The following is a 20,304-nucleotide window of genomic DNA, read 5'->3' as shown; positions in this document are numbered from 1 at the left end:
TGGGGGGGTGGAAATCAGGCTTGGTCAAGTGACTTTTGATTAACGTGAGCATGAGAAAGTGAGGAATGGAGCCCCTTACATTTAACAAAGCAATTACAGGCCAGATCCTCAGCTCATAGGCTCCGTCGCTTGATACTCCAGGGCTGGCGCACTTGCCAGGAAATACCAGTGGGTACAGAGCACCCACCAGCAGCCATGCTCTGCCCTATGTCTCTCGCTGACCAACTCCTACTCCTCCCTCCCAGCGCTTGCAGAATGCCCCAAACAGCTGATTTGCAGCGGGAGGGTGGGGGAGGAGTGGGGATGGGACACACTTTGGGGCTGTGTCTACACTAGCGCGATCTCACGCAAAAGCGGACGCTCTTGCGCAAAAACTTGCTGCCTGTCTACACGGGCCGCGTGTTCTTGCGCAAATAAACTGATGTTCTAATGTGTAAAATCAGGGCTGCTTGTGCCAGAACTCTGACGCTCCTGAGTTTTTGCAGAAGAACTCTTCCGCAAAAGAGTTTTTGTGTGAGAACTTTTTGCGCAAGAGCATCCGTGCCAATCTAGACGCGCTTTTGCGGAAATACTTTTAACGGAAAAACTTTTCTGTTAAAAGTATTTCCGCAAAATCATGCCAGTCTAGACGCAGCGTTAATGTTTTGAATTGCTTGACAGGCCTCCTACGGATCCCTTAGTGAGAAGAGATTGAAGAGAGTCAAGGGCTATTGGTGTAACTTTCCCATGGGCCTTCCATCTAGAACACTTTATAAAGGACCCTCCTGCTGTTCGTCACCCCTAGGCTGCGTCTACACTGGCATGATTTTCTGGAAATGCTTTTAACGAAAAACTTTTCTGTTAAAAGCATTTTTGGAACAGAGCGTCTAGATTGGCACAGACGCTTTTCCGCAAAAGCACTGTTTGTGGAAAAGCGTCCGTGCCAATCTAGACGCGCTTTTCCGCAAAACAGCCCCAATCGCCATTTTCGCGATCGGGGCTTTTTTGTGGAAAACAAATCTGACCTGTCTACACTGGCCCTTTTGCGCAAAAGTTTTGCGCAAAAGGGACTTTTGCCCGAACGGGAGCAGCATAGTATTTCCGCAAGAAGCACTGATTTCTTACAGTAGGAAGTCAGTGCTTTTGCGGAAATTCAAGTGGCCAATGTAGACAGCTGGCAAGTTTTTCCGGAAAAGCGGCTGATTTTCCAGAAAAACTGGCCAGTCTAGACACAGCCCTAGAGTGCACGGCCGGAGGGACATCCCTTTGACCCCTCTGAACATCAGGAGAGCCCTGCATCAGGAAGTTCACTTCCCCCATTCTCCTGACTAGTGCTCACAATTACTTCACTGCTCTTTCAAAACCAGCCTTGCTGTGCCTCAGGGCTATACCGTAGCTGGGAGCTCCACAGCCTGACTGCTTGTCAGCTCAGCCACCCTGGTCTGATTCCTGCTCCCAATTAAGGTGTTTCCTGCAGGAATCCTGGAGCAGCTGCTGCTGCTATTATAAGCCATTGATTAGGCAGATAGTTGATGGCAGCACCTCAGCCAAGACTCAGCGTGGAACCCCATCCTCCTGTGATAGATTGTGCTGCTGCATTTCGTTAGCCTCGCTGCTCATCTCAAGCCTTCCTCCCGTTACGAGCTCCCAGCCAGAGGACACCCCCCTTCCCCCAGAGCTTTAATCATCTGTGCTCCGTCCCTCTCCTAGCCTGTGTCCAGAGCAGTTGTGTCCTGGTTTTGTCTTCCTTTTAGCCAGGCTTTCGCCGTCGGTGGCTGTCCGGCCAGCCCCTCTCTGGGGAGGGTGCAGTGGAGGGCGGTATCAAGATTCAGGGCTGCTGCCGTTTGCAAAATCTTGCCCGTTTGGGGCCTGCGTGAGCTTCGGGGGAGCAGCTTACAGCAGAACAGTAGAGTTTCGGGAGGGCCGCGCTGTTCCTAAGGGGGCAGTGCGGTTGCATGGCTAGAGTGCTGGAAGCCTGGTGGTGTGCTTGGGTAAATCCCAGCATCGCCCTGGGCCTCAGTTTCCCCAGCTGTAAGAGGGGATAGTGACGAAGGCTAAGATTTTGTCACGGTTATTTTTAGCAAAAGTCCCGGACAGTTCCCGGCCAGTGACCAAACATTCACTCATGTGTCCCTGACTTTTGCTAAAAATCATGCTGAGAACATGGGGAAGGGGACAGGTCCAGCATTGACCACTTCTGGAGCTCCACAGCCCCGCCCTTGGGGGCTGAGACCACAGGCTGCCTGCAGCAGCTTGGCTCTGGTCTTGGCAGTGGAGGAGCTGTAGGATTCTGCCCCACCCCGCACGGGACTGGAATCTCTGGGGTGTCCTCCCCCCACAGCAGCAGCTGGCCCCCCAGGCCTCCAGCATGGGGCTGTGAGGGTCCCCACTGCTCAGGGCTACAGGGGGACCTTGCTGTTGGGCGGAGGCGCTGCCTGACAGCTCCAGCCCCACTGCTGGAGAATGAAGCAAAAATGTCACAAAGGTCCCTGAAAGTGATGGATTCCATGACAAAATCGGAGCCTTAATAATGATACAGGCCTGTCAAATGCTTTGAGATCCCCTGATAAAAAATGGGCGGGATTAGCCGCCGTAGTGTTCAAACCTCCCGGGCTGCCCAGGGTTAGCGACACAGGAAGCAAAGCAGCTGTTGGGGGCCTGATTGCCCAATGAGGAGGGTGCAGTGCGATGATGTTCCTGTCTAGAACTGATTCGAATGACAGACCCCTTTGAGCCAGGTAGCAGGGAGAAGAGAAGAGCTGGCCTCATGCCACCTTTGCCTAAAATAGTTCAGCCTGAGCGGCCTTTGGCTGAAATGCGCAATGATCACTCTGATCGACTCAGGGCTAGCAGCCAGTGGCTCTCCCATGCCCGGTGCACTAGCCAATGGATTCCGTTCGGATGCCTCCCGGAGCCTCTGTTGGAGCTGTCAGAGTCAGAGCCAATGTCAGGTCGGCCACACTTGTTATTAGATTCTCCAGAAGCCAGCCAGCTGAGCCATGTTTCTGCCTCTACCTCCATTTCCAGGCTGGTGAAGAGGAGAACCCGAGAGTCCCAGAGATGCGGGTATTGCAGGCAGATGCTGCCTCCACCGGTTCTGCCCATGCGGCTTGAGGCTGCTACCCTGCCCCCATCCTTGTTATCAGATCCTGGGCTCCCCTTCTGCTGTGGTACCCAGTGGACTGCGATTCTGCCAGGCAGCCCCCTCTGCTGTTCCCAGCCCTGGGCCCCACACTGCTGTGCCAGGATTAGCTCCCTCCTCTGGCTCTGCCAGCACTGAGCCGGTTCCCGGCGAGAGCATCAGACGTGTTCAGTGCCTAGCTAGGTGGTGATATGCGCCACATGCAAAGGAGGGTTTGACCTCCCGCCTCTCGTGTCTCCATCCCCGCGTTCCTTGGAAGGGCAGCCAGCCAGGCATCCCATGCTGACCCGCTGGGGGCAGGTGACCTGGGTCGTTAGGGCTGCTGTAGGCAGCCCAGTGGCTTGTATTTAGAGCTCAGGGCTGGGTTCAGGGGTCTCAGCCCAACTCTGGGAGGGGTGGAGCCCAGATCCTCCAAAGAATTTCAGTTCCTAATTCCCACAGAAATCCCTGGGCTGGGCTTGCGTGGTGATGGCTGGGTCAGAGGGAATGGGGGCCTGGGCTATCCATGTCTGCACCCGCATTCAGAGGGGACCAAAGTTTAGGCCAGAAGCCAGGGAGCTAGGACCCCAGGGCTGTGTCTAGACTGCACCCCTTTTCCGTACAAGGGATGCAAATTAGACACATCGCAATTGCAAATGAAGCGGGGATTTAAATCCCCCCCGCTTCATTTGCATAAACATGGCTGCCGCTTTTTTCCGGCTCGGAGCTTTGCCGGAAAAAAGCGCCAGTCTAGACGCGGATCTTTCGGAAAATAAAGCCTTTTCCCTCTTAAAATCAGGAATAAGGGATCTTTCAGAAAAGGCTTTATTTTCCGAAAGATCCCCGTCTAGACTGGCGCTTTTTTCTGGCAAAGCTCCGAGCCGGAAAAAAGCGGCAGCCATGTTTATGCAAATGAAGCAGGGTGATTTAAATCCCCGCTTCATTTGCAATTGCGATGTGTCTAATTTGCATCCCTTTTCCGGAAAAGGGGTGCAGTCTAGACACAGCCCTGGGGTCCGTTCTTAGCCCGGGGAAGAAGCGCCGTTCTCTGTCTCTGCCCAGATTCGGATCCACGACACCCTCTCAGCCCTGCCGACTCCACTTTCAGACCGGCCACTTGGTGCTCGGTTAAAGCCTTGTGGCAAGTCTGAAAAGGGGGGGTCAGCCAGGTCTCCTTCCCCCCGTCCACTGCCCCAGCTTCGTGACGCACTTGGGGGATCCTTGGAAGTGCTGACTTGCCGAGAAGTGCTATAAAATCTCACGTCCTGGTGTGACAGCGAGCAGCGCCAGCAGAGCGCTCTGGCGATTAGTGCTGCATTTAATGGCAAGCTTGCTGGGAGGGAAGGACAAGGAGGAGAGAATGGGATGATAAAGCAGCGAGTGAGGTCCATAAAAGATGGGGGGCCTGAAGGAATTGGAGAGACAGCGTGGAAATCACAGGGGGTCAATACGATTTTCTGCTGCCACAGCCAATTACATGACAGCCAGCTCATTTGCAAGTAGCCAGCACAGCTCTCCTGGATTCAGGGAGTGAGCAGCAGAAAGCTTGTTAATGTGCAAATGAGCAGCACTTGACCTAATAAAGGGAAAACAGGAGAGGAGAAGCTATCTGTGTTCCCCTGCCTGCGGCAGCTGCACTTACTTGGAGAACTAATCCTGATGGGAAAAATTCTTGCAAGTAAAATGAATTGCCCAGTTACTCAACTTGCTCCTTGTGGTGGCAAGAAAGCCCAGCCCGGAGAAAGAGGGAGAGCCAGATCCTCGGCGGATGTACATCAGGTTAGCTCCACGGGAGCTGAAAATCTGGGCCTGGATTCCCCAGTCCTAAGCTTAGAAGCCCAGCACAATAAGCACGTGACCAAATTCGGCTCCATTGTGAGTAGTTGCATGGGGATTTAGCCTGGAGTGTTACGGGCTGCGCTTTTTTTGTAAAAAAAAAAAAAAAAAAAAAAAAAAAGGTGCTGGTACTCCAGGGGAAAAGTTGTTGAGCTCTGACTGAAGGTGTTGGTATCGTGTCTGGAGGTGCCAGTACTGCGTGCCGGGCGGTACCGTGCCGTGTCTGGAGGTGCCAGTGCTGCGTGCCGGGCGGTACCGTACCGTGTCTGGAGGTGCCAGTGCTGCGTGCCGGGCGGTACCGTGCCGTGTCTGGAGGTGTCAGTGCTGCGTGCCGGGCGGTACCGTACCGTGTCTGGAGGTGCCAGTGCTGCGTGCCGGGCGGTACCGTGCCGTGTCTGGAGGTGTCAGTGCTGCGTGCCGGGCGGTACCGTACCGTGTCTGGAGGTGTCAGTGCTGCGTGCCGGGCGGTACCGTACCGTGTCTGGAGGTGCCAGTGCTGCGTACCGGGCGGTCCCGTACCGTGTCTGGAGGTGTCAGTGCTGCGTGCCGGGCGGTACCGTACCGTGTCTGGAGGTGCCAGTGCTGCGTGCCGGGCAGTACCGTACCGTGTCTGGAGGTGTCAGTGCTGCGTGCCGGGCGGTACCGTACCGTGTCTGGAGGTGCCAGTGCTGCGTGCCGGGCGGTACCGTGCCGTGTCTGGAGGTGCCAGTGCTGCGTGCCGGGCAGTACCGTACCGTGTCTGGAGGTGTCAGTGCTGCGTGCCGGGCGGTACCGTGCCGTGTCTGGAGGTGCCAGTGCTGCGTGCCGGGCGGTACCGTGCCGTGTCTGGAGGTGTCAGTGCTGCGTGCCGGGCAGTACCGTACCGTGTCTGGAGGTGTCAGTGCTGCGTGCCGGGCGGTACCGTACCGTGTCTGGAGGTGTCAGTGCTGCGTGCCGGTCAGTACCGTGCCGTGTCTGGAGGTGCCAGTGCTGCGTGCCGGGCGGTACCGTGCCGTGTCTGGAGGTGTCAGTGCTGCGTGCCGGGCGGTACCGTACCGTGTCTGGAGGTGCCAGTGCTGCGTGCCGGGCAGTACCGTACCGTGTCTGGAGGTGTCAGTGCTGCGTGCCGGGCAGTACCGTACCGTGTCTGGAGGTGTCAGTGCTGCGTGCCGGGCGGTACCGTGCCGTGTCTGGAGGTGTCAGTGCTGCGTGCCGGGCGGTACCGTACCGTGTCTGGAGGTGTCAGTGCTGCGTGCCGGGCAGTACCGTACCGTGTCTGGAGGTGTCAGTGCTGCGTGCCGGGCGGTACCGTGCCGTGTCTGGAGGTGCCAGTGCTGCGTGCCGGGCGGTACCGTGCCGTGTCTGGAGGTGTCAGTGCTGCGTGCCGGGCGGTACCGTACCGTGTCTGGAGGTGTCAGTGCTGCGTGCCGGGCAGTACCGTACCGTGTCTGGAGGTGTCAGTGCTGCGTGCCGGGCGGTACCGTACCGTGTCTGGAGGTGCCAGTGCTGCGTGCCGGGCGGTACCGTGCCGTGTCTGGAGGTGTCAGTGCTGCGTGCCGGGCGGTACCGTACCGTGTCTGGAGGTGCCAGTGCTGCGTGCCGGGCGGTACCGTGCCGTGTCTGGAGGTGTCAGTGCTGCGTGCCGGGCGGTACCGTGCCGTGTCTGGAGGTGCCAGTGCTGCGTGCCGGGCGGTACCGTACCGTGTCTGGAGGTGCCAGTGCTGCGTGCCGGGCGGTACTGTGCCGTGTCTGGAGGTGCCAGTGCTGCGTGCCGGGCGGTACCGTACCGTGTCTGGAGGTGCCAGTGCTGCGTGCCGGGCGGTACCGTGCCGTGTCTGGAGGTGTCAGTGCTGCGTGCCGGGCGGTACCGTACCGTGTCTGGAGGTGCCAGTGCTGCGTGCCGGGCGGTACCGTGCCGTGTCTGGAGGTGTCAGTGCTGCGTGCCGGGCGGTACCGTGCCGTGTCTGGAGGTGCCAGTGCTGCGTGCCGGGCGGTACCGTACCGTGTCTGGAGGTGCCAGTGCTGCGTGCCGGGCGGTACCGTACCGTGTCTGGAGGTGCCAGTGCTGCGTGCCGGGCGGTACCGTGCCGTGTCTGGAGGTGCCAGTGCTGCGTGCCGGGCGGTACCGTGCCGTGTCTGGAGGTGCCAGTGCTGCGTGCCGGGCGGTACCGTGCCGTGTCTGGAGGTGCCAGTGCTGCGTGCCGGGCGGTACCGTGCCGTGTCTGGAGGTGCCAGTGCTGCGTGCCGGGCGGTACCGTGCCGTGTCTGGAGGTGCCAGTGCTGCGTGCCGGGCGGTACCGTACCGTGTCTGGAGGTGCCAGTGCTGCGTGCCGGGCGGTACCGTGCCGTGTCTGGAGGTGCCAGTGCTGCGTGCCGGGCTGTACCGTACCGTGTCTGGAGGTGCCCGTGCTGCGTACCGGGCTGTACCGTACCGTGTCTGGAGGTGCCAGTGCTGCGTACCGGGCTGTACCGTACCGTGTCTGGAGGTGCCAGTGCTGCGTACCGGGCTGTACCGTACTGTGTCTGGAGGTGCCAGTGCTGCGTGCCGGGCGGTACCGTACCGTGTCTGGAGGTGCCAGTGCTGCGTACCGGGCGGTACCGTGCCGTGTCTGGAGGTGCCAGTGCTGCGTGCCGGGCGGTACCGTGCCGTGTCTGGAGGTGCCAGTGCTGCGTGCCGGGCAGTACCGTACCGTGTCTGGAGGTGCCAGTGCTGCGTGCCGGGCGGTACCGTGCCGTGTCTGGAGGTGCCAGTGCTGCGTGCCGGGCGGTACCGTGCCGTGTCTGGAGGTGCCAGTGCTGCGTGCCGGGCGGTACCGTACCGTGTCTGGAGGTGCCAGTACTGCGTGCCGGGCGGTACCGTACCGTGTCTGGAGGTGCCAGTGCTGCGTGCCGGGCGGTACCGTACCGTGTCTGGAGGTGCCAGTGCTGCGTGCCGGGCGGTCCCGTACCGTGTCTGGAGGTGCCAGTGCTGCGTGCCGGGCTGTACCGTACCGTGTCTGGAGGTGTCAGTGCTGCGTGCCGGGCGGTACCGTACCGTGTCTGGAGGTGCCAGTGCTGCGTGCCGGGCTGTACCGTACCGTGTCTGGAGGTGCCAGTGCTGCGTGCCGGGCGGTACCGTGCCGTGTCTGGAGGTGCCAGTGCTGCGTGCCGGGCGGTACCGTGCCGTGTCTGGAGGTGCCAGTGCTGCGTGCCGGGCGGTACCGTGCCGTGTCTGGAGGTGCCAGTGCTGCGTGCCGGGCTGTACCGTACCGTGTCTGGAGGTGCCAGTGCTGCGTGCCGGGCGGTACCGTGCCGTGTCTGGAGGTGCCAGTGCTGCGTGCCGGGCGGTACCGTGCCGTGTCTGGAGGTGCCAGTGCTGCGTGCCGGGCGGTACCGTGCCGTGTCTGGAGGTGCCAGTGCTGCGTGCCGGGCGGTACCGTGCCGTGTCTGGAGGTGCCAGTGCTGCGTGCCGGGCGGTACCGTACCGTGTCTGGAGGTGCCAGTGCTGCGTGCCGGGCTGTACCGTACCGTGTCTGGAGGTGCCAGTGCTGCGTGCCGGGCGGTCCCATACCGTGTCTGTAGGTGCCAGTGCTGCGTGCCGGGCGGTACCGTGCCGTGTCTGGAGGTGCCAGTGCTGCGTGCCGGGCGGTACCGTACCGTGTCTGGAGGTGCCAGTGCTGCGTGCCGGGCGGTCCCATACCGTGTCTGGAGGTGCCAGTGCTGCGTACCGGGCGGTACCGTGCCGTGTCTGGAGGTGCCAGTGCTGCGTGCCGGGCAGTACCGTACCGTGTCTGGAGGTGCCAGTGCTGCGTGCCGGGCGGTACCGTACCGTGTCTGGAGGTGCCAGTACTGCGTGCCGGGCTGTACCGTACCGTGTCTGGAGGTGCCAGTACTGCGTGCCGGGCAGTACCGTACCGTGTCTGGAGGTGCCAGTACTGCGTGCCGGGCTGTACCGTACCGTGTCTGGAGGTGCCAGTACTGCGTGCCGGGCTGTACCGTACCGTGTCTGGAGGTGCCAGTACTGCGTGCCGGGCTGTACCGTACCGTGTCTGGAGGTGCCAGTGCTGCGTGCCGGGCAGTACCGTACCGTGTCTGGAGGTGCCAGTACTGCGTGCCGGGCGGTCCCGTACCGTGTCTGGAGGTGCCAGTGCTGCGTACCGGGCGGTACCGTACCGTGTCTGGAGGTGCCAGTGCTGCGTGCCGGGCTGTACCGTACCGTGTCTGGAGGTGCCAGTGCTGCGTACCGGGCGGTACCGTACCGTGTCTGGAGGTGCCAGTGCTGCGTGCCGGGCTGTACCGTACCGTGTCTGGAGGTGCCAGTGCTGCGTACCGGGCTGTACCGTACCGTGTCTGGAGGTGCCAGTGCTGCGTGCCGGGCGGTACCGTACCGTGTCTGGAGGTGCCAGTGCTGCGTACCGGGCGGTACCGTACCGTGTCTGGAGGTGCCAGTGCTGCGTGCCGGGCTGTACCGTACCGTGTCTGGAGGTGCCAGTGCTGCGTACCGGGCGGTCCCGTACCGTGTCTGGAGGTGCCAGTGCTGCGTGCCGGGCGGTACCGTACCGTGTCTGGAGGTGCCAGTGCTGTGTGCCGGTCAGTACCGTACCGTGTCTGGAGGTGCCAGTGCTGCGTGCCGGGCGGTACCGTGCCGTGTCTGGAGGTGCCAGTGCTGCGTGCCGGGCGGTACCGTACCGTGTCTGGAGGTGCCAGTGCTGCGTACCGGGCGGTACCGTACCGTGTCTGGAGGTGCCAGTGCTGCGTGCCGGGCTGTACCGTACCGTGTCTGGAGGTGCCAGTGCTGCGTACCGGGCGGTCCCGTACCGTGTCTGGAGGTGCCAGTGCTGCGTACCGGGCGGTACCGTACCGTGTCTGGAGGTGCCAGTGCTGCGTGCCGGGCGGTACCGTACCGTGTCTGTAGGTGCCAGTGCTGCGTACCGGGCGGTACCGTGCCGTGTCTGGAGGTGCCAGTGCTGCGTGCCGGGCGGTACCGTGCCGTGTCGGGAGGTGCCAGTGCTGCGTGCCGGGCGGTACCGTGCCGTGTCTGGAGGTGCCAGTGCTGCGTACCGGGCGGTACCGTGCCGTGTCGGGAGGTGCCAGTGCTGCGTGCCGGGCGGTACCGTGCCGTGTCTGGAGGTGCCAGTGCTGCGTGCCGGGCGGTACCGTACCGTGTCTGGAGGTGCCAGTGCTGCGTGCCGGGCAGACCCGTACCGTGTCTGGAGGTGCCAGTACTGCGTACCGGGCGGTACCGTGCCGTGTCGGGAGGTGCCAGTGCTGCGTACCGGGCGGTACCGTACCGTGTCTGGAGGTGCCAGTACTGCGTACCGGGCGGTGCCGTGTCGGGAGGTGCCAGTGCTGCGTGCCGGGCGGTACCGTGCCGTGTCTGGAGGTGCCAGTGCTGCGTACCGGGCGGTACCGTGCCATGTCGGGAGGTGCCAGTGCTGCGTACCGGGCGGTACCGTACCATGTCTGGAGGTGCCAGTGCTGCGTGCCGGGCTGTACCGTACCGTGTCTGGAGGTGCCAGTGCTGCGTGCCGGGCTGTACCGTACCGTGTCTGGAGGTGCCAGTGCTGCGTGCTGGGCTGTACCGTACCGTGTCTGGAAGTGCCAGTGCTGCGTGCCGGGCAGTACCGTGCCGTGTCTGGAGGTGCCAGTGCTGCGTGCCGGGCGGTACCGTGCCGTGTCTGGAGGTGCCAGTTCTGCGTGCCGGGCGGTACCGTGCCGTATCTGGAGGTGCCAGTGCTGCGTGCCGGGCTGTACCGTACCGTGTCTGGAAGTGCCAGTGCTGCGTGCCGGGCAGTACCGTGCCGTGTCTGGAGGTGCCAGTGCTGCGTGCCGGGCGGTACCGTGCCGTGTCTGGAGGTGCCAGTTCTGCGTGCCGGGCGGTACCGTGCCGTATCTGGAGGTGCCAGTGCTGCGTGCCGGGCTGTACCGTACCGTGTCTGGAGGTGCCAGTGCTGCGTGCCGGGCGGTACCGTGCCGTGTCTGGAGGTGCCAGTGCTGCGTGCCGGGCAATACCGTCACAAAAAAGCCCTGGTTATGGGCACATGCCATCTTTCACCCCAGGATATCGGAGCAGCTGGCGTGTGCCATACATGCAGCGCCCTGCAGATGCAGCTGTCTCTGGAGCGCGGGTCCGGCACCGACACTCTGCACCACCCAAGGGAGGAAGGGACATTTTGTGCAAGGACAGTTGTGTTACCGCGCTGCGTTGTGGCTGCCAGCAGCGAAGTCAAGGCTCTCACTGCCCCGCCAGCCAGCAGTGTTAGGAAATGGCTCTTTGCAGCAACTGGCTTTGAGTCAGGGCAGGACATGGCCAGGCCCCAGCCCTGGGCAGTGCGCACCGTAGCAGCACCGCTCCTGAGAGCCTAGTCCCAGCGCATGAGCTGCTGAGGGCAAGGCTGCACTCCAGAGACCCTCAGGCATGTGACGGGCCGGCCACGGCAGGAAGGACACCGCTGTAGCATTAAAAAACGAGTTGTCCTGTAGCACCTTCGAGACTAAGATAGAGACAGAGAGTATCTGGGCACAGCCCGCGTCCTCCAATGGGAGGTGCATGTCTGCGTGAGGCTCCTTGTGCCAACCTGCCAGCAGCGCCGCCCAGACGCCCCCCAGGCCATAGGGCCGTGTCAGGTCAGACCAGGACTCAGCCTGGCATGTGAATGGAATCCCGGCATCCCTGGCCCAGCAGCCAGGAGTGGAGCTCGTGGAGCCACAGTGACACCTAGCGAGGCTGCTGGGCCAGGATAAAAGAGAAGAAGGAGGAGAAGGAGGAGGAGGAGGAGGAGGAGGAGGAGCGCCTGCGTCTGCTGCCTGGCAACCCGGCATCAATCAGGAGCAACGCAGCTGGCTCTGCTCCGCGCTCATCACAGCCTCGCAAATCAGGAGTAACCAGCTCCCCGCTCATTCACACTGGGGTGAATCTGGAGTCCCCCATTGATCCCGGCTCCGCTCATTCACACTGGGGTGAATCTGGAGTCCCCCATTGATCCCGGCTCCCCGCTCATTCACACTGGGGTGAATCAGGAGTCCCCCCCATTGATCCCGGCTCCCTGCTCATTCACACTGGGGTGAATCTGGAGTCCCCCATTGATCCCGGCTCCGCTCATTCACACTGGGGTGAATCTGGAGTCCCCCATTGATCCCGGCTCCCCGCTCATTCACACTGGGGTGAATCAGGAGTCCCCCCCATTGATCCCGGCTCCCTGCTCATTCACACTGGGGTGAATCTGGAGTCCCCCATTGATCCCGGCTCCCTGCTCATTCACACTGGGGTGAATCTGGAGTCCCCCATTGATCCCGGCTCCCTGCTCATTCACACTGGGGTGAATCTGGAGTCCCCCATTGATCCCGGCTCCGCTCATTCACACTGGGGTGAATCTGGAGTCCCCCATTGAGCCCGGCTCCACTCATTCACACTGGGGTGAATCTGGAGTCCCCCATTGATCCCGGCTCCCTGCTCATTCACACTGGGGTGAATCTGGAGTCCCCCATTGATCCCGGCTCCCCGCTCATTCACACTGGGGTGAATCTGGAGTCCCCCATTGAGCCCGGCTCCGCTCATTCACACTGGGGTGAATCTGGAGTCCCCCATTGATCCCGGCTCCGCTCATTCACACTGGGGTGAATCTGGAGTCCCCCATTGATCCCGGCTCCGCTCATTCACACTGGGGTGAATCTGGAGTCCCCCATTGAGCCCGGCTCCACTCATTCACACTGGGGTGAATCTGGAGTCCCCCATTGATCCCGGCTCCCTGCTCATTCACACTGGGGTGAATCTGGAGTCCCCCATTGATCCCGGCTCCCCGCTCATTCACACTGGGGTGAATCTGGAGTCCCCCATTGATCCCGGCTCCGCTCATTCACACTGGGGTGAATCTGGAGTCCCCCATTGATCCCGGCTCCCTGCTCATTCACACTGGGGTGAATCTGGAGTCCCCCATTGAGCCCGGCTCCGCTCATTCACACTGGGGTTAATCTGGAGTCCCCCATTGAGCCCGGCTCCCTGCTCATTCACACTGGGGTGAATCTGGAGTCCCCCATTGATCCCGGCTCCCTGCTCATTCACACTGGGGTGAATCTGGAGTCCCCCATTGATCCCGGCTCCCCGCTCATTCACACTGGGGTGAATCTGGAGTCCCCCATTGATCCCGGCTCCGCTCATTCACACTGGGGTGAATCTGGAGTCCCCCATTGATCCCGGCTCCGCTCATTCACACTGGGGTGAATCTGGAGTCCCGCATTGATCCCGGCTCCGCTCATTCACACTGGGGTGAATCTGGAGTCCCCCATTGAGCCCGGCTCCGCTCATTCACACTGGGGTGAATCTGGAGTCCCCCCCATTGATCCCGGCTCCCCGCTCATTCACACTGGGGTGAATCTGGAGTCCCCCATTGAGCCCGGCTCCGCTCATTCACACTGGGGTGAATCTGGAGTCCCCCCCATTGATCCCGGCTCCCCGCTCATTCACACTGGGGTTAATCTGGAGTCCCCCATTGATCCCGGCTCCACTCATTCACACTGGGGTGAATCTGGAGTCCCCCATTGATCCCGGCTCCACTCATTCACACTGGGGTGAATCTGGAGTCCCCCCCATTGAGCCCGGCTCCGCTCATTCACACTGGGGTGAATCTGGAGTCCCCCATTGATCCCGGCTCCACTCATTCACACTGGGGTGAATCTGGAGTCCCCCATTGATCCCGGCTCCGCTCATTCACACTGGGGTGAATCTGGAGTCCCGCATTGAGCCCGGCTCCCCGCTCATTCACACTGGGGTGAATCTGGAGTCCCCCCCATTGATCCCGGCTCCCCGCTCATTCACACTGGGGTGAATCTGGAGTCCCCCATTGATCCCGGCTCCGCTCATTCACACTGGGGTGAATCTGGAGTCCCCCATTGAGCCCGGCTCCGCTCATTCACACTGGGGTGAATCTGGAGTCCCCGCCATTGATCCCGGCTCCCCGCTCATTCACACCGGGGTGAATCTGGAGTCCCCGCCATTGATCCCGGCTCCCTGCTCATTCACACCGGGGTGAATCTGGAGTCCCCCATTGAGCCCGGCTCCGCTCATTCACACTGGGGTTAATCTGGAGTCCCCCATTGATCCCGGCTCCCCGCTCATTCACACCGGGATGAATCTGGAGTCCCCCATTGAGCCCGGCTCCGCTCATTCACACTGGGGTTAATCTGGAGTCCCATTGATCCCGGCTCCCCGCTCATTCACACTGGGGTGAATCTGGAGTCCCCCATTGAGCCCGGCTCCGCTCATTCACACTGTGGTGAATCTGGAGTCCCCCCATTGATCCCGGCTCCCTGCTCATTCACACTGGGGTGAATCTGGAGTCCCCCATTGATCCCGGCTCCCCGCTCATTCACACCGGGGTGAATCTGGAGTCCCCCATTGATCCCGGCTCCGCTCATTCACACTGGGGTGAATCTGGAGTCCCCCATTGATCCCGGCTCCGCTCATTCACACCGGGGTGAATCTGGAGTCCCCCATTGATCCCGGCTCCGCTCATTCACACCGGGGTGAATCTGGAGTCCCCCATTGAGCCCGGCTCCGCTCATTCACACCGGGGTGAATCTGGAGTCCCCCATTGATCCCGGCTCCGCTCATTCACACTGGGGTGAATCTGGAGTCCCCCCCATTGATCCCGGCTCCCCGCTCATTCACACTGGGGTGAATCTGGAGTCCCCCATTGATCCCGGCTCCCCGCTCATTCACACTGGGGTGAATCTGGAGTCCCCCCCATTGATCCCGGCTCCCCGCTCATTCACACCGGGATGAATCTGGAGTCCCCCATTGATCCCGGCTCCCCTCATTCACACTGGGGTGAATCTGGAGTCCCCCATTGATCCCGGCTCCGCTCATTCACACTGGGGTGAATCTGGAGTCCCCCATTGATCCCGGCTCCCTGCTCATTCACACTGGGGTGAATCTGGAGTCCCCCATTGATCCCGGCTCCGCTCATTCACACCGGGGTGAATCTGGAGTCCCCCATTGAGCCCGGCTCCGCTCATTCACACTGGGGTTAATCTGGAGTCCCATTGATCCCGGCTCCCCGCTCATTCACACTGGGGTGAATCTGGAGTCCCCCATTGAGCCCGGCTCCGCTCATTCACACTGTGGTGAATCTGGAGTCCCCCCATTGATCCCGGCTCCCTGCTCATTCACACTGGGGTGAATCTGGAGTCCCCCATTGATCCCGGCTCCCCGCTCATTCACACCGGGGTGAATCTGGAGTCCCCCATTGATCCCGGCTCCGCTCATTCACACTGGGGTGAATCTGGAGTCCCCCATTGATCCCGGCTCCGCTCATTCACACCGGGGTGAATCTGGAGTCCCCCATTGATCCCGGCTCCGCTCATTCACACCGGGGTGAATCTGGAGTCCCCCATTGAGCCCGGCTCCACTCATTCACACTGGGGTGAATCTGGAGTCCCCCCCATTGATCCCGGCTCCCCGCTCATTCACACCGGGATGAATCTGGAGTCCCCCCCATTGATCCCGGCTCCCCGCTCATTCACACTGGGGTGAATCTGGAGTCCCCCATTGATCCCGGCTCCGCTCATTCACACTGGGGTGAATCTGGAGTCCCCCATTGATCCCGGCTCCGCTCATTCACACTGGGGTGAATCTGGAGTCCCCCATTGATCCCGGCTCCCTGCTCATTCACACTGGGGTGAATCTGGAGTCCCCCATTGATCCCGGCTCCGCTCATTCACACCGGGGTGAATCTGGAGTCCCCCATTGAGCCCGGCTCCGCTCATTCGCACTGGGGTGAATCTGGAGTCTCCCATTGATCCCGGCTCCCCGCTCATTCACACTGGGGTGAATCTGGAGTCCCCCCATTGATCCTGGCTCTGCTCATTCACACTGGGGTGAATCTGGAGTCCCCCATTGATCCCGGCTCTGCTCATTCACACTGGGGTGAATCTGGAGTCCCCCATTGATCCCGGCTCCGCTCATTCACACTGGGGTGAATCAGGAGTCCCCCATTGATCCCGGCTCCGCTCATTCACACTGGGGTGAATCTGGAGTCCCCCATTGATCCCGGCTCTGCTCATTCACACTGGGGTGAATCAGGAGTCCCCCATTGATCCCGGCTCCGCTCATTCACACTGGGGTGAATCTGGAGCCCCCCCCCCCACTGATCCCGGCTCCCCGCTCATTCACACGGGGGTAAATCAGCACAACTGTTATTGGCTGCAGTGGAGTTTTGCTTCTTTAGAGGTCAGCATTGGCCTCTAGCCATAAGCCTGTCTGGAATCACTCCCCTGCCTAAGCCTTCCTTGGGGCAGAGCAGTGAGGTTGTGCAGCCAGTGGCCAGTGCCCATTCATTTCCCAGGGCAAGCAGCAGAGGGCACAAAGGCCCTGCCCTGTCCAGCGAGGTGTGCGTGCCAGAGCCCTGGGGCCCGACCTCCCCTGGCTCAGGCATTAGCAGCAGCCCTGGCCATGCTGTGCGGAGCCTCCCTAGCGCCCCGGGGCCATGGGCGCGGGCTTGGGCAGACCTCGGCAAGCTGAGGAATGCTTTGAAAGGGACATACATTGGGGCATTCCCAGGCCTCTGCGAAAGCCGCGTGGGCTGGGCCTGGACTCAGCTCCAGATCACCCAGGCTGTTGGGGTGTCACTGGGCTCAGCTTTGTGCCATAAACTCTTGTTCCTTCTTTCCTTCCTCCCCCTCTCTGTTCCCTTGTCCCTCCCCGCCCTCCCCCTGCTCCTCTGCCACAGGCTGCCAAGCTGCCAATGTCCATCATCATTGTGGGAGTTGGACAGGCCGAATTTGACGGTGAGCCCCCTTCTCTCTGCCTGTGCTTACCCCAGCTGGCACTTGTCCAGGTGTGGCGGGATGGCTGTGTGCCTCCGGCATCAGCCCCAGGGCCAGTCAGAGAGCACCCCCGCCCCGAGCTAGGCCCCCGGCCCCCATGCACTGTGTGGGGCTGGTCCCCTTCCATGTCTCCTGACGGAACCACCTGTCGGGTCAGGAGCAGCCTGGGCCACCCCATGAGTTGAGCCCTGTTCCCAACCAGGCAGGGGTGTGAAAGCAGGTCTCCCCGCTACGGGCCATGGGACCTGCCCCCCTCTCTCTTCCATGTGCCGTGGGGGAAGGGAGTCGGTCTGGCAGGCATGCTCTGAGCGCGCCTATTGGATGGGCCCCGGGCAAGGTGGGAGGGCTGATGCCTAGTTTGAGAATCCTGCCAGGGCTTAGGGGTGAGCCAGGCTGCCCGGCAGCTCAGCGGGGTCAGGACTTTGTGCGCGGTGTGGGCGGGGCCATGGGCACCGGCAGGATTTCCTGGCAGACATGGGGGTGTGGCTGGGGCACCTGAGCAGGAGTTCGAGGATCTGTGACCTCCAGGGCTGCCATTGGCCAGTGCTCACCAGGACAGTCCAGTTTTGGCTTGTGTCTCCAGGTTTGACAAGCTCTGATGTCCAATTTGTTTGATGTGGGGGGAGAGGTGGGGCAGGTGTGCGGTCTTGGGGGGAGAGAGGGGACAGATGTGGAGTCTGGGGGGGAGAGGTAGGGCAGGTGTAGGGCCTTGCAGGGAGAGGTGGGGCAGATATGCTGTCTTGGGGGGAAAGAGGGGGCAGGTGTGGGGCCTGGGGGGGAGAGGTAGGGCAGGTGTAGGGCCTTGCAGGGAGAGGTGGGGCAGATATGCGGTCTTGGGGGGAAAGAGGGGGCAGATGTGGGGTCTGGGGGGAGAGGTGGGGCAGGTGTGGGGCCTGGGGGGGAGAGGTGGGGCAGGTGTAGGGCCTTGTGGGGAGAGGTGGGGCAGGTGTGGAGCCTTGGGAGGAGAGGTAGGGCAGAGCCTCAGATGCCTGGTACCCACGTGACATCTACATGTTGGGAAGTGCCTACAGGGACATTGGGCACCAGAGTCCCTTTTGCAGACCTAGCCCCTCTGCTGTGGGTGTGCTGGTCCCAAAGGACGGAGCTTTCATATCTCACAAGGCAGTGGAGCTGGTGGGAGAGGGATAGCTCAGTGGTTTGAGCATTGGCCTACTAAGCCAAGGGTCACGAGTTCAATCCTTGCAGAGGCCATTTGGGGCAAAAATTTGCCAGGGATGGTACTTGGTCCTGCTGCGAAGGTAGGGGACTGGACTAGATAACCATTCAAAGTCCCTTCCACTTCTAGGAGATAGGCAATCTCCATTAATTTACTTTAATTCATTAGCAACTGGGATGCCCTGGTAATGCTGAGGCCCCAAAGTCACCAGGCACTTCCACAACTGGTCTCCTGTTACAAGCCTTACAAGCCACAGGTACCAGCTGGGGCACCTCCAAATCTGAGATGCAGTGGAACGTCCGCAGTATTTGCCATCTCCTTTCTGTCAATGAACCCAGGTACCGGTTCTCCATGTGCAACCCACATACCTCCTGGCACGTACATCACTTACACAGAGCAAGAGAGCGACCCTGCTCTACAGCTTAGTTCAGCGCTGGCTGGCTCCAGAGGGCCCCGCTTTGGTTCTGCCTGTTGGCGTTGCACAGGTGCTAAAGGGGTGAGCTCTAGCTTTTTGTACCAGCAAAGATCTTTCATTTTTACTTCCCATGAAGATCCCCCCCAAAAAGGAGTAAGTTTGGGATTTTTTCCAGGCTGCTTTCCCAGCTGCGTAGCCACCTTCTCTCCTTCCTGCATGGGCACATAATGCTCCTTTTCCCTGGCACCTTTTGCTTGGCATGCTGGCTTCTGGCTCATCTCTTCCTCCACCTTCTGGCTTGCTGCCCTCAGGCCACTGATGTTACACTGCTGTGTCTCCCGCCATGCAGGGGGCATCCTGCCAGTTCTTGCTGCCTGGACGTGACATCACAGGGAAGCCTGGGTTTGCAATTATCTTATGAGGAGAGCTGTGGGTAGCTGTGTGTGGCTGGTGTTCTGTGCAAAGAGGGCTCGTCATATGCTGGTCTCGACCGGCTCTGAGCATGCAGCCAATGGCAGCTCACTTTCTCCTCTCTCCCGTTATTCGCATGTGGGAGGCACAGGGCTTCACCGTGGCGCTCTGGTGTCAGCAAACCCCATGGAGCAGCCGCGATTCCGATCCCTTCGCTTGCTTGCTGCAGACGCAGCGCGGTGAGCCATGCAACCGCCAGAGCTGTCAGAGTCCTTCATCCCCCGCTGGTTGTGCCTCCCCCACCGGTGAGAAAGTGTCGTACGTTTCCAGCCGCAGAGACCTTTCGAGTCCGTTTGTCTGCGCGCCCACAGTGTACAGACTTGAGGCATTTCCTTGAGGGTTCTGCCCCTTCTTGCAGGCACTTTCCTATCTCGATAGGTAAGACGGGAAGGTATCTGGTCCTTAACATCTGCAGCCATACTCAGCCCACGAAATCTATCGGCTCCCGGAATTGGTGTCTTTCCATACCCCTGCTCCTTCAGTAGCATGAAGACACTCCAGTACTGTTCTCTGGCAGTATGGGCCTCTTGCCTTCATTCGCCAGCCCGTCACTCCTGACCTGCACTGGCTCTTCCCAATCTGGGTCTGCTGCAGAGGATCTGTTGGTGCAGCAAATGTAATCCCGGGTCCTTAGGCTGCTCTGGCCAGGTGTTCTCCTAAGGCCAGGCTGCCCTCGCCAGGCTAAGGGTGTCTGCTCTCCAGAGTCAAGGTCAATGTCTGTCTGGACAGTTTGCAAATCCATCTTCCCTGGAGTCACCCTGGGTAGGAGCCACTGTAGGGCACTGAATCCTGCACCTCGCAGACAGGCGAGGGGCCTTGGAGGCCTCCGCTATAGCCAGATGTTCCCACTGTGAAGCTGAAAAAAACATGTTTTCTTCTCATTTAATTTACAACCTCAAAAAACCGCTGGTCTGAACCTGCTGAGCTCATCGATTTGTCCACGTGCAGTGGCATCTCGGGGTTTCACGAATGGAGTGGAGGGACCCAGGCATTAAAGCCCAGCATGAGCTCCAGGCCTCCTTTCCATGTCTCAAGAGCTGCTCTGTCCACACAAAGTCACTCCTGGTTACCTGGTACCAGGGGCTGTCTGCTCCCAACGCTCCTTTAGAAACCCCAAAGGCTTGTGGGAACTGGCTCGACCGTTGTCACGTGGCCCAACCCTGCCTCGCTGCCCGTATGTCCTAGGGAGGTGACCCTCCCTGCCTTGCAAACGGACACTTGGTTCCTGCACATTGAAACTCTGACTAAGTGTTCATAACAACACTGAAGACGGAGAGCCAGGACTGGTGGCTGTAAACAAATGTTATGGGACCATGGGAAGTTGGCCACATCCTCAATAGGTGGCCGTCCAGCTAACTCAAATCATGCTGGACCATGGATGTTGCTGGACCAGAGAGTGCCGGCCTCGAGAAGTTCAACCTGTACTATCCGCCCATCTTGTGCATGCCCTGACCCTTCCTTTGGTGGCGATTTGGAAACAGTAGCTATGTGTATAAAACAGTAGTCCAGTATATTTGCATTCCT

General features: G+C 60.5%; 1 protein-coding gene across 2 annotated transcripts in view; it reads left to right on the top strand.

The window, feature by feature from the left end:
* The window catches only part of CPNE5 (copine 5), a 173,078-nt gene that overhangs the window by 142,040 nt on the left and 10,734 nt on the right, over positions 1-20,304 (top strand). For both annotated transcript variants that reach the window (XM_075910080.1, XM_075910081.1), the window contains exon 19: positions 16,621-16,678. In XM_075910080.1, the coding sequence (XP_075766195.1) occupies positions 16,621-16,678 (58 nt within the window). The remainder of the gene's footprint in view (positions 1-16,620; positions 16,679-20,304) is intronic.

Source organism: Pelodiscus sinensis, chromosome 27, assembly GCF_049634645.1.
Source record: "Pelodiscus sinensis isolate JC-2024 chromosome 27, ASM4963464v1, whole genome shotgun sequence".
Taxonomy (NCBI): Eukaryota; Metazoa; Chordata; order Testudines; family Trionychidae; genus Pelodiscus; species Pelodiscus sinensis.
Note: the sequence above shows the minus strand (reverse complement) of the source record. Positions and strands in the feature narration are given on the sequence as shown.